At 35.6% G+C, this 14860-nt stretch overlaps 1 protein-coding gene across 3 annotated transcripts in view; it reads right to left on the bottom strand.

Moving 5' to 3' along the window:
* Positions 1–14860, bottom strand: part of C2H8orf34 (chromosome 2 C8orf34 homolog) — a 141171-nt gene that overhangs the window by 47479 nt on the left and 78832 nt on the right. For all 3 annotated transcript variants that reach the window (XM_026843370.1, XM_026843371.1, XM_026843372.1), the window contains exon 7: positions 13394–13529. In XM_026843370.1, the coding sequence (XP_026699171.1) occupies positions 13394–13529 (136 nt within the window). The remainder of the gene's footprint in view (positions 1–13393; positions 13530–14860) is intronic.

The following is a 14860-nucleotide window of genomic DNA, read 5'->3' as shown; positions in this document are numbered from 1 at the left end:
TCCTCCCCAAGCCTGTAGCGCTGCTGGGGGTTGTTGTGGCCCAAGTGCAGCCCCCGGCATTTGGCCTTATTGAAATTCAATTTCTTATATAAAACCAAAATCATCTAACCGAATCCTAAAATTACTAATTATAATTGGTACCTAATAAAGTGTACGCATAGTGGGGATGTCAGAAGAGAGTAATGCCAGAGAAGCTGTGATTTCTCCATTTATATCACCCCTAAAACAATGCAGTAGCTCTCATACAGCTGCAGAGTTTCTACAAAATAGGACACCAGAATTAAACTATACCTTGAAGAAAAAAGTAGCAGGCAACAGTTGAGGAAGCTGAATTAAAATTAGGTTTTTCTCCATGATTTAAAATTGGCATGCATTTACAGAGTTGAAATTTGTGTAAACACTTATGCTTGAGCACAACAGGTTTTAAAGAGGTAAAACAATGTCCTGCTTTGAGGGCAACTATGAGTATGCCTGTATTTGAGTGTGTACATGACCGCAGGTACAGATGCAGGACAAGCTCCTACTTAAGAAGTACTCCAGTGCACTAAATAGAAGACATTCATAGTGTATGCCTACATGTCAACACTGCTGATATTCTTAAAATTAGCAGTAAATGAAATTAAACTCGACACGATAGTAGAATGCTACAATTAAAAAAAAAAAAAATCACCATTCTCACAACTATTAATGGATTAGAAGAAAAAAAAATAATTCCAAGGACTATATCAGATTCATAAAAACAATTAAAAACATTTAACCACAAGCATATGTATTATCTAACAACAGGGCCTAATGAGAAGGAATAAAGTATCCTGAAAACAAAGAAACGGAAATATTTCTGATACCTAATCAGAAACACTGACATGTATGCTCTGACATGTTCTTTGTGTAAACTACTAATTCAAAGTATGTGCATTATAAATTGTCTTGTGCTAATGTGTAGTAGAGGCTATGCTTTAGGAAATGTTTGTGTCAAATCAAAGACTAAACAGGAGAGGAGATTCACCTTCAGAGGAGGGTGATTGCTCACAGACAGAGGAATTTAGATTGTATTTCGATGCATACTATAGTCTTCCAGAAATATCACTTAAATAACCAAATTCCCATTCTATTCCTCCTAAAAATGAACCAAAAAACCCAAACAGAAGAAGGGTCATAATTTTTGACCAAACTCTCCTTTAATCCCCAAATAAACAACTACAGGCAAGAGTTATATAACTACTGTGTATGTGGCTGGCCTTCAAAATCTGGTACAAGCCTATGGGACTTCTTTTTAAACATAGCATACTAGAGCTGGATAATTTGCTCAAATTCTGATGATTCCCCAGAGGTGAACAACAACAGAAACTTTGAAATTCCACTTGAGAAGAAATCCTGAAAACCTTTTGTTTCAAAAGAATACAAATGCTTCTGCTGTCTTTTTAGTAATAAAGAACAATTCCTCCAGGTGTTCCAAGACAGTAAATGGCACTCCCGGAGGAGGAAGTGGGAAGTTACATGTCTGCGAATTGCAGCTCCAGCCATTCTCTCTGCTCTGCCTTGGGTCAGCTAAATTTTGTTGAATCCGGATAATTTCTGTAAAACATTTTGGTTTCTGTGAAGCATTATTTCTTAAAGAACACGCATTTCATTGGGAAATTCCTGATCTCCTTTGCTAAAGGCTCAGCTGACATTTTTTAGATAAATATGGTGAGAAGTAGGGGAAAGTTCAGCAAAGAATCCTTAAATCTTACAGCAAAAGGAGCAGTAAAGCTGTTTTCATGCTGACCCAAGATTACATTTTTAAGGCTACAACTGCAAAGAAAAGTTCTCAACTCTAAAACACAGAGGTAGTGTCATGTTTGCATTAGAATCTTAATTAAGGAGATTTTAGCTTGGTGAATCACTGATTTTGCTTAAATTATTTCAAAGTACGTTAACTATGCTCTTGAAATATCCAAACAAATACTTCATTGATTTACAGTCAGTTTCTTTATGTAGTTGTTACTAATTTGGATTAAAAACTGTAACCTACATTGTGTAAGATTAATGAATATAATGAATGAATATAATGAAATTATTAACAAATGAAACTTATTAAAAATATGATGATGTTTCTTTGGCAACCAAAGGGAACTTCAGTCAGAGATGAGAAGAAGGATAAATTGATTTATTGGACTTCCTTTTCTTTTTTCCTTTCAAATCACCTGCTTTCTTTCTGTAATTTAAAACATTATATCTACCTCTACATCTAACATCTCTCTCTTATATCACTGTAATACTGAATTACAATTTTCATAGAACAAAAGGGAAGTTATAGCAACCGAGATCAGACAACAAAGTCCTGAAAGCCCCCCATGCTTTTAGGTTACACTGAATGTTTTCTTACACCTTTCCCTAGCAACCTCAACACCACACCAGTAAGAGTACTCTAAGCTTTATAATCATTTGTCCTGACTTGCCTATAATATGGTGAGTCTATTTCATTCTCTGTTCTCAAACACACTGATCCAAATTCTGATCTCATGTACATTGACTTACTGTCTCCACAAGTCTCCTTTATACTGGTGTAAAAAACAAAGCTTCTCCAGCATCTAAAGCCAGGAATATCTGACCTATTCCACTTGTTCTACCGATGCCTTTCAGGAAAATAAAAAAATGTTAAAACTGTGCCAGCAAAATTCTTAGTGTATTCACAGGTACAGAGACAAAAAGATGTCAGTTTTCCAGTATAGACTATGCCAGTTAGTATAATGGTAAAATCATATTAAATAAATATATTTTAAACAATATACAGGCAAAAATACTCTTTTATTGGTAAAACTGTCCATCTGCCTCAGCTACATACTCCAGCTTCCTCATAAACGCAAGATTTTAAAAGAAGTTTATACAAATTTCAGAAACTACAGAAGAAAAACGTCTTAGGTCAATGAGGTGAACAACAGAGGATTGTGAATTCAGTGAGCAGTGACAGCAGCCGGCACCTCTCAAGTCTGAAGTAATAGTGGGAAAGCTCTGCAGCATGTCACCCTGTTATATTAAAAAAATCAGTGTCATAGTTTGTTTCCACTGTAGACTAAAATACAGGAAGCATCTGCACTGAAGAGGAATGAAGCATGAGGACTATTGGACTATTATCCTGCAGAACACTATCCAGGAAAGCAGACGTTTCAAAATTAAAGTATAAGACTACATTAATAAATACAGATATTTAACAAAATTTCTGAATATAATGTAGGAATATAAACTTAGTGACATATTCAGCATGCTCACTAACAGAGACTTATAACTTCTTTAAATCCATTTGAAGAAGTGGTGCAAACCTCTCAGTAAGGAGTATGTTGTTACTACCATCAATTCTATTTATGCGAGATATCCAACATTCCTATCCTTTGAGTTTCACCCTGATCTAAGGTATAGTTAATCTAAAATAGCTCCATTTTCACTGGTACTAATCAGATCACAGTCTGTTTCTTACTTCTGTACTAACTTTCTAAAGGACACCATTTCTCAGTGCTTGCACACTAAATCACAGCAAGTGATTCGAAAATTCATAAAAATCACAGTTAAGAATGATTTTTGGTGGAAGTCCATCTATTTCTGCAAATCAAAGGCGTTATTTTCAGTTACTCTTGAAGATTTTTGTGGGAAGTTTCCATGTCACCAATAGTTCATTCACAGACATAATGTTTTCAGCCTGTAAAACTAGAATATCCACTTGCTGAGCAAAATTTACACATTGACACAGCCTGCAAAATAATCTTTTCTGTGTGCTGTTTGCTTTTCAAAATGTCTGAATGCAGGTCTTTGTGCATTTAAATAAGAACACTCTACAGCTATTTCTGAGGAGAACCAAAAGTGGAAATATATTTCCCAGAGTAAGGAATCCCTAAAGAGACTGAATTATCTAATCCTTTTACAAGATGGGGAATTAAGCCATTCTTATGGCAATCTTTTATCTGCTGCTGGCTTCAAACCATTATCTCACAGGAGAAAAATTACAGTCTTTGTCAGTCTTTTCAGACTTAACAGTCTTTCTTCCCCTGTGAACCATTTTTTTTCTAGGACTTGTGAAAGAGTTTTGTGTGTGTGTGTGCATGTGTGTCTGTTAAGAGCTATATTAAACTGTTATCCAGAGCCTCAAATTATGACCAACAAGATTCCCCAAGCTCATGATCTTCTGGCTTCTTCCCTATATCATTTGCATCCAGAAGCAACCGCAGTTGCTGATATACATCACTGTATAGGACCAAAAGAATCTATAAATATTGCAATAAAGAATTAACTTGCAAAGCACACATCAAATAGAACAAGGAAAAAGAAGGAGGAAAGGCTTGGGAAAGCACTTGTCTTTTTAAATTATTGAGAGGGTTAAATGTGTTTTGTAGGGGAATAGAGAAAGAGGTGTCTTGACAACATCTACAAATGAAGGACACAATGAAATGGATGCTAGCCTCTATTAAACTGAGAGACAGTACAATAATTTTCAGGACTAGACAAAATAATATTAATTTCATTTTCAAATATGCTCCTACTGCTTTCATTATTACAAATCAAGAGTGGTACATTCAAAAGAACTAAAAAATCCTTCAAGTCTACTCTTCTTAGAATTTCTCAAGCATTTTTAAATGTTTACAAGTGTACCAATCTCCTTATACCAGTTCTATCTTTTTATAACCAGCTTGAGATTAAAAAATATAGCTCCTGTTGAACAACAGTTCTTAGAAAAGATATTCTAGTGAACACGTCATTAATTCACAGCATCTTATATGTACTCTTCATTCACAACCAAAACCAGATACTAATTTCCTGTCAGTAAAGTTACAGTAAGGATACCTTTAGATCAACCTGGCGCACTAAGTGCCACATTTCCAAAACCAGTCCTATCATGAGAACAATATGTTAGTATGTATGTAGAAGATGCAATTCACATGCAAATTTTATGTACCTAGGGCACATGTTTCAAGTATAAGTCTATTTTCAGTACCTTTCGTCAGAATTCTTCCATTTCTCTTATGCTGATTGACAGTTAAGTCAAAACCAAGTCTACCCCACACAAGCAGTCTTTAAGGAAATAAAATAGCTGTTAAATCAAACTCTGAGGGAAATGCTTTGTCTGTGAAATTAATGCATAACGCAAGGATGCAGACACACACTGTTCCCTCTAAAGAGATATATGCTTCATCTGAAAATACTGGTTTCTTCACAGCTTACATAATTTTTTATAATAGATGGTGTTTTTATCATCACAGTTATTTTGTGGAACTTCTGATAGGTGTGAAATTATTGTTTGGTGGGTTTATCCAGTGGGAAATTCTGGTAAAAAAGATGGAAGAAAGAAGTCTGATCCTCCTGGGATTTCTGTCTGAGCACTTGATATAAATCTCTTGTCTTATATTGTTCCTTTTTGATGACATGGTTAAGATTTTGAAAACAGAGAGACCTTGACCAATCTTTTAAAACACACATTCACTGGGAGTTTGCCATAAAACTAATTAAGGTTTGGAATTAAAAATTAAAATCTCTTGTATATTTTAGAGGTCAAACTTAGATCCATGAACTCAAAAAATAATTTGAAATCACACAGATATTATCTATTTTGAATATTGTAAGATGTTCAAAATCAACACAAGTTGGTGAAAGAAGAGGCAAGCCAGTGTTTGACAACTTAGCAAATCAACCTAACTCTTAAAAATTATGTTCTCTGTCTCTGATAACCATTAGGAACAGTAAAAACATTTTCTGAATTATTTCTTTAGTGTTTTCCTATTTTTTTGAAAGAACAAGTAAGATATCAAAATGGCACACCACTCCACTCACAAAATCAAGAGAACACAATGAAGACACTATTGGGGTTATTTATGAATCAAAGCTAGGCAAATTAATCACTGCCCAGATTCAATTCAGCCAAAAAGCTAAATGAAATTTTTTTTACTAATTTTTTTTCTCACAACTTTTTCTTTTCCTGTAATTATTTTCATTTTTCTACACTGTAAGAAGTTCTAAGTAGCAAAAGGAAAAATATAGGTTTTCTCCACAATTTTCCAAAGTGAAAGGAGATTTTTTTTAAGTCATAAAGCACTACTATACAGGATTTAATTTGCTTGTTTGCCACTCTTAAAGGAAAAAGATGCAAATAAAACACCTGGAAATTACAATTTATTCTCCTGAAATCCCAATTTCTAGTCTCATGCATTCCAGGATCCACCCTTTATAGGTTACTTCCCACAAAACATTAAATTAGGAAGGAAGTTGAAGTCTATAAAGAAAAACCAAGGATTTAAAGACATCCTTTGAAGTCACATGCACAGTACTCTACTAAGTCTGTTAGGAATAGATAATTTTATATTCCCAGTGATCAGTTCTCTTCTATTTAATTTCATCACCTCTTGGTTAACATTAACACTGCAGTTAAAGGGATGATTATAGTTCATGTAAACATACCTGAACCACCTATAAATACACGAATCACCTTTAAATTAGTACCTGTACATGATATCACTGAACAGTTTTGACAATTCATGTAACAGCTAAGGAATTTTTGCAGAAATCTTTCTGACAGATTTCAGTGTAGTTATAGCCTTTTATCATCTCACTCAAATACAAAGTGATGTTACATATGCTCAGGATAAGGGAAAAACAGTACATGGAGTTTAGATATCTTTTAGTTCCACATGCATTTTCAAGGTACTGCTCCTCTGAGAGTGACTCACGCCAAAATGGCTCAGCCTGGGAAAGAAAACTTCACACTCAGACTTGAACAGCAGTCCGCTGAAAACTGAGCAGAACCATCTACAGTTCTGTCTTGGTCTAATTTGGCAGAACATAAACCTAGACTACCTGTTGAAAACCACACCAGTCAGCAAACTCTGAATACCCCCTTCTTCCAGGATCTATGGCACCTGTATGGGATGTCAGAGGTTGCCCCTCTTTACCTGATCAGACTCTATCCCAGTGTTGCATGGTGCAGCATCCATTCCTTGACACCTTCCCTTTCCCAGCTGTGTAGTTAGTCTGGAATTACACGCCTGGACAAGATAGGAGAACCCATCTCATTTCAAAAGACAAGCCAGCCACCCCACTGTGCCAGGTTTTCTGTGCCGGGAACACAATGACAATGAGAGCAGACTAGCCATAAACAATAAGAAAGGGATCTAGTGCACACCTGAAGTTGAGGAAGCTCAGTAGACTTCCTTCCTTCACTTGAGGAAATCTTCCAAGAGCCCGTATCTTTAACTGCTTTTTAAATATAGTAATTTGTGAGTATTTATGCTCTTCCTCACAGGGCTCATTAATTTCATTATTTTTTCTTTGCTGTCTGCAGTTTCAGTAGTCTTGTCTGTGGACAATATGTACAGTAACATGGCTTGTTTAACAGCAGTTTTTTCTCTGTTTACAGACATCAGGTCTTCTGCTTTTGATAGTTAAATGAGATCCACTTGTCAAGCTTTAGACACTATTTTCTTCACAGTTCATTATTAAATTTTCCACCAAATGCTCCTTAATGCTTCAAGTCTCAATAGTATTGTTATAGCTTTGTGAAACTCAGATAAAGCATCTCCATACAAATTCTTACTACGCAAGAATCTAAAATGTTTGAAGCTAGCTTAATACCAGAGAATTCCCCAACCAACCAATTCCTGTTCTTTTCTAGAGACATATATCATGGCCAATTCAGACAACAGTCCTATTCTTTCCACCGTTATTCTGCAATTTATGACAAATTATAGCTTGTTCCTTCAATTCTCTTGTCTCTTCCCCCACACATTCATGGTCCTCATGGCCCTATGTCATGGAGGTCTGCTTAAAGGCCACTGGTGTATTTCAAAAAACCTACATGTGATTCTTAAATTTCACATAGTACTATGTAGTTTCTATGACTATGTCCCAAGTATGCATGAAAGTGATGGAGACCACCATAGGAAACCAAACTTACTAAAATATTGTAAAAATCTAGATGGTTAAAAACAAGTTAACTAGCCCTGGTAAATAAGCAGGCTAAATTGAAGATTGATTGTAGGACAACACATCTTAAAGGAGTCAAAGATGCAGATGATGAGCAAGGCAACAATGAAAATTTCACAGGCACAGCAAACTGACATAAGAATTTCTGAGTATTTTTTCCAAACTAAGTTTTCAGAGAGCATCTGTAAATGGTATCATGGACAGAGTATCTCATTTATTCTACATTAGGAGCTCAAGCTCACAAGTTACTATATTTGAACTGTACTCCACATCCCAATGGTGATGTTTAGAAAAGCCACACTTTTAAAATGTACAGATGTACTTTGTTTGTTTATACCTATATATATGATTACTCTGTTAAAAGGCCTTAGGACATTGTGCTTTTGCTCTAGCTAATCTTAAAATATTAACTAAAATATTGCATCTCAGACCTACATTTGTATGCAGCTAGTGCTCCTTCCCAACATTCTTGTTCAGAAGCCTTCAAGCTTGTGGCACAGTATGTTTTCTATAATCCCATTTCTTTTATAATCACATGCAACCCCTTTTTTGTATTCTACTGATGTTAAGAAGAATGAATGCAGCCCTTGCGCTATTAAAAACAAAAAGCTTCTTACTTCCAGGAATGCATTGGCAAGACTCCACAAGAACAAGATTTAACTTTTGAGCATGGCAGTGGGCATACAAGGCTAATGGGTGGTCCTTATGAAAAAAAAAAGAAAAGAGAAAAACCTTTAAAATTCATTCAGCAGTACCTTAATATTATCTTATACCTTATGCCTGATTAAATTCTTGCAAAACGTTCAATGTGCAAGTCACAATACATGAGAAAATATGGAAGTGTTGTTTGGCTTTTACAAATTGTCATTTAGATCTTTATTTAAGCCATATGAGTTTTGCTTATGTGTGAGGGTGTCTTATGATTCATTGGCCAAACCTGAAATTCATTTTGTTTTGTATTGCCTGTATCTGAGAAAGGATTCACAAAATTGTGTTATAGTGTGAGACAGTCTGTTCTCTATGTCAGTCAAACTAATTGTGCTCTTTGATGAAGAAGGAATTTTTATTATAATAATTTTGCTCAAATGTAAATCCAGATCAATTGTACTAAAAATTTCTTTTCTATTTTTTGGACTAAATAGCAAAGAGCAAACCTTCCAAACACAGGTTTTTTGGTAGCTTTTTTTTTCTGTATCTATAAAACTTGTTTTGTTTCACCTTGTGAATGATGTCACCCCTTTATTTAGATGACTTAATATGCTGCTTAACTTGCACTGTAGTCCAAGAGCAGCTATGGGAATAACATTGTTCCGTAGCTACTTTCCCATTTGAAAAACCTCTTAAAGCTGTTATCCATCTGCATTTAGCTCATCGTGTGTGAAACATCTATACAGAAAACAGTAAGCTCTCTGTTTCTTACAGCTATATTCCAGTCTACAAACCAATTTATACTCCAGGAGAATTAACCCCTCCTTTTATTTCTCTTTCTCTCTGATTTGGGGGTGGTTTTGTTTGGTTGGTTTGGGGGGGATGATTTTAGGTTTTTTTAATCATAAGCCGTAAAAACGACCTTGGTGTGATAGCTTGAAAGAACCCCCCCATCTTTACCTCCTAGATGTCTGGGTGGAGGACTTTACCTTTTTTTAAAATTACTGACCTGGGCTCTGATAACTCTTATCTATCTGTTACTTGAAGATAACTGGTGCAAGTATCAGCACTGAAGGTTAGGTAACAGTTTCTAAACAAAAAACAACATAAAAGTTGGGGGGTTTATTCTAGTTCAGATGTCCATTCTCAGTATCATTTCTTATGAGTCATGAAAAAGCTCTTACTTTTGTCTAAGAGACTTCAGGTGATTGCAGCTTTCCCCCACAATATGAACTGGATTTAATTTGCCTTGTAACAAAGTATATTTTTATCTCAAACTATAGTTACTCCCATTTGGCGCTTTTTTTTTTTAAGATCTTCCTCTGACACTGTGTTAAAAACTGCATCAGAAATGGAATAGGGGAGTTCAAGGGGAAGAACTATTACTGTGCAGAGTAACAGCCTAGTGACACTCAGAGAAAACCAGCTACATGGGACCTTTAATACTAGCTTGGACTAAATGCCAGTTACTAGTAAAAGAGTAACTCTGTACTGACAGAGAAAGAGGGAACCAGAAGCTGCTAGTATTGTCTTCCTGTTATTACATTCTAAAGTTTGGATCCTGATTTTCTCATCTATTTGTGTAGTATGAAGGGAAGGAGCTAAACTGGAGCTAAATGAAGTCTGATGAGTAATCTCAGCATCGGGGAAACAGTTGGTTCAGTCCATTCTCCTCACAACTCACTGTACTCCCATGTTTAGCCCACTTGTAGGAAGCGATAGAAGCCACAGAAAAGAGAAGACATATTGCTGCACTGTATGCTACTGCAGGTGCTCTCAGTTGGCATACAGAATTAAAGCAGCACTCCTCCCAGGCTAAAATAACTTACTCATAGCCACAGACCTGTTCTCTCTAATTCTCAAATAATAAGGGAACTCTAATAATCTAGAGCAAGAAAATGTAATCCTAGTAGCAGGAGGGTCTAAAATTTCCACACTTTTAATCAAGAAGTAGGTTGTAACTTTGATAAGACTCTTTGTGCTTTCCAGGTGAGACCCTAAAACTAAGCCAAATTAAGTTAAAGAGAGTATTGAGGAACTCCTTCAATTCTTTAAATAAATCCCTCTCAGAAGAGCCCCAACATGTCCAGGGAAGTGAGGAACATTCTGGAGGAGGTATCATAGAAAGTAAATTGAGTGGAGAGTAATCAGAGCAGAGCATTTTTAAAAAAAGGTGAAGAACTACATAATGCAAATGCAAAAGTAAAATTATTTTTTCTGTCTCAGCCAAGAAGCGTGTTTCCTAACATTTGAAACTCCACCAATCAAATTTCAAGTAAAAGTCATATTCCTCCTACAGACAGCCAAAATACCTTCAGCAAACCTGATTCGGTAATCTGATTTGACAAGTATTATAATCTACAGAACACTCACTGCAATTAATAGCTCCATTCATTTCAAATCACTTTATACAACCAAAAAAATGGGTAAAATTGAGAGAAAAGACACTTGTTTAAATTGTAACCAAAAGTATGCATAACAACAACTTATACTGGCTTCTTTTTCAATTGTATTCAAATGTGCCTACAATTGAACCCCATAGTATTTATATATAAACTGCACAGCACACAAGACTACTTAGAGAATATGAGAAAATAAAAAAAATAATTTCTCAACCAGATAAAGATACTAATAGGTTCCGTATTATGACCTTACACCAAATAGTAGGCTTTCTCATAACAATGGAGATAAATGTCAACACTGAGAAACTTTCATAGAGATGACCCAAATACTCAGGGCTGTGATTTTATAGCATGGCTTGAATTGCTTGGAACCAAACAGGAGAAAAACCTATCTTCATGTTCTTGAAGCCACTTGCTTCATGCAACTCTCTCTACCCACTACTTCAGCTGCCTCGCAAAAGCACTGGCAAACCCACTGTGGAGGTATCAAAAGAGAGAGCTAATCACACTAATAAGTCTTTCTTGAAGTAAGAGAGGAAAGGTGTCCTCAGACTCAGCACAAAGGAAGGAACGCTCCAACAGAATAGACTTCATCATCTTGAAGAAAAAAGGCTAGTTTCATCACTATTGAATACAACAACAATACCCATTTCTCTCTTTTGACTTTGCTTGCTACTGATGAGATGGAGTATTTTTTAATTCCTCCAAAGTTTAAAGAAACTGCTAAACGGCAACAAGAGTGAAAAGAACCACATGTATCATGCAGTTGCTCGCCAACTTCATTAAACAGGATAGGCAATGAAATGAAGGTGTATAGGGAAATTAAAGCACTGCTTTGCATTCTCTGATAAGTGAAGTAAGAAAAGGGGATTTTATGAGATCTTTCTCTCACAACTCATATTTTAGACTGCAGAGTCATATAGTACAGCCAGTTACAGGAGAATAGCAACAGCCAAGGTTGCTAGGTTTAGCTCAAGATCTGAGCCGTTTGTTCCCTGGTGTGCAGGATTAAGAGAATATATAGTATGTTGGCACCTGCTGTTAGCGGCTACTTTAGAGAATTTAAAATTTAATTAACCTTCATAGTAATCCATACAAGATTTTATGTAAATTCAAAAAGATCATGTAGAAAATTCAACATTTCTATTTTCCTTACCTTTCTACTTGTTAATCCATGGACAACCGATGCCAGTTGAAAAAAGGTGCCACACTTTCATGTAGCTAGTTGTTTGGCAACATTTTACAACATAAACTATTTGTTTCTAGTGAATTGGGAAGAATCCCTTAACTGGCATGTTTGCTCTTTTTTTTTTTTTTTTTTTAAAAATTCTCTAGAATTATGAGGCCATCCAGTCACTGCTGTTCTGACAGTACTGTGAGCTGAAGTTCCCTAAGGCTCCACAATCCTGCCAGAGATGCTCTTGCATGGGTAATTCAGTATGCCTGTAGTTATGCTCTTAGAGCATCAGAAAATGTTCTGAAGCCCCTCTTCCTACATAAGTGCCTTTTAAAAGTAGTAATTTACAAGCAAAATGGGGAAAAAGTAGAAACGTAGGGTGGCATATGGCCAAACTTTTGACTTAATTTCACCACAGGTTGCTTTTTATTTACAAGCGGCTAATCCCCTCTCAAACTACACAATAGAGCAGCCATTGGCAAAGGCAGGCAGATAAAATTGGCATGCCTCTGCATTGTTCTTGCTAATCTGAACCATTAACAGAAGGGTGAGAAGGCTAGTTTTGTCATTTAAACAGGCTTAAATCCTTTCTCCAAATGAGCTTTTGTCTACATAGAAGAATGCATCCAGGAAATTTAAGGGGTTTCTGTTAGTGTTGCATTTTCATGTCGACTTGGCTACAGGAATAACAACCTGTTTATTTGGCCCTCATACTGTAAATGCAAGAATTATTTCCAGCTGTCAAAACCAAAAGGGGTTCAACCTGATTAAATTATTTCTAAGAGGTGAAACAGGATGAGATTATAAAGTGCTAAGAAACAACTATTTGAAATCCTGAACTGCACCTGTGCAACTAAATCTCCATTTATACAGGTGCTTTTCAAATTGGATTTGAACCTTTAAATTCCCCGATTCATCCCCTGAAAAACCACAGAAGCTCAAATAACTAATGAAATTCAGAGACAGAAAGGCTTAAAATAGTTTCAAGCTGTGAAGTAAGGCCTAAGACTAACTATGTTCTTTGATTCATTGTTGATGTGACATATCAAGCATAAATATAAGTTGCACAACCCAAATGCCGGAGGTGATAGGGTAGCCAGTAATTATTTTTTCCTTTAGCACAGGAGAGGTCATCACCTGGCCCATAAGCACAATACATAGCTGAAAACCTGGGGAAAATAAAGTGTTGGTTAGCATGATCTGGTTTTGTTTTACTTTTTACCTGGCACATCTTGCGCAGATATTCAGCGTGACCTTTGCTTGAGGCTCAGCCATATGAGCACTTCGAGTTTGATTGAATTTGCTCCCAGAAGACATCACACTTGTTACTCCTTCCATTCTTAGATCATCAAGATCCTCTGCAACAAGACAGAAGGACTAGATGAACACACAATTAAATTTTGTAGCAATAAAGGTGCTTCACCTGTAGAATCACTAAAAAATGGAACAACTCAGAAATCTGGAAGAAAACAGTTACTTGTATAGGAAAAAACCTTTATAGGAAAAAAAGTTTTGAGAGGATTTTTATTTATATTATCTTCCTGTCACAAGAGGTTCCTTGAAAAATATTTAGTATAATTTCCACTTCAAACAGTGCTGCATATTTTTTCAGGATTTATTTTTCCAATTCAGTTATAAAAAACTCATCATCAAGAGATGTTGTCCAATAGCTCCATTTGAGTGTATGCTCCTCTGATTTCTTTCATTGTCTGTTCACTTAGCAATGAAAAAATACTGCTAAAATAAAAGTGCTTTGTTAAATACAGAAAATATGAAATGTGTATATATATATATATATATATATATATATATACACACACACACACAAAAACATTGAAAGAGACCATAATGTGCATACTTATACACACTATATTGCTGTAGTATTTGGGCAACTCATAATAGTAACTGAATTTTCTACTACTGTAAAAACATTCCCATTTTGCAGGAAAACAGCTGAGGCTCTCAGAGAATTTTTTTCCCAAGATCACACTGGAATAGCATAGCTCAGACTGTAGATGAATTCTCTTTGTTTACAGTCAGGACATTCTTTAGGGGTAATCTATATTTTTTTTTTCTAACATAAAATAGGCAAATTCTGTACACCTAATGTATCAATGAAGCTGAATTTTCAGTTATTTATAATTTGGTTAGATTTCAGCTAAAAGGTAAACAAGCAAAACACTGACTGGCTGATATTAAATGAGCACCAACCCTACCATGTACTGACTGATGCATGTGGTTTATGGTACATAGTATATGATCACCTAATTAAAATGTCTTTCAGATAATGTATACACATATATATTTATGTTTACAAAAGAAACCTGATATCAAAGGACCTGAGTGGAGCATAAAATGAGTAAAAGCAAACTTTAAATCCCAACATCAGATGGGGAAAAGTCACAGAAAACTTTAAAATCAGAAGAGGCAATGTTCAATTAGAATTTAAAATACACAACTAGTCATTATAGATACACAGTGGAGTACCAGGCTTCTCTTCATACATGAAAGAGTGAGATACAACCCCCGAATCATTACCTGAAATATTTCTGGTTGTCCTCTATATTTCACAGACACTACACTTACCACTGTGCTTCAAACTCTGGGCATTATGGCCAGATTGTCAAGATTATGCCATGTTAACAACACACTTTTTGGGAGACACACATTTTGATAAACAACATGCAAA

Source organism: Athene cunicularia (assembly GCF_003259725.1).
Source record: "Athene cunicularia isolate RWA chromosome 2 unlocalized genomic scaffold, athCun1 chr2_part1, whole genome shotgun sequence".
NCBI lineage: Eukaryota > Metazoa > Chordata > Aves > Strigiformes > Strigidae > Athene > Athene cunicularia.
The sequence above is the reverse complement of the archived record's forward strand: the minus strand, read 5'-3'. Positions and strand labels throughout refer to the sequence as shown.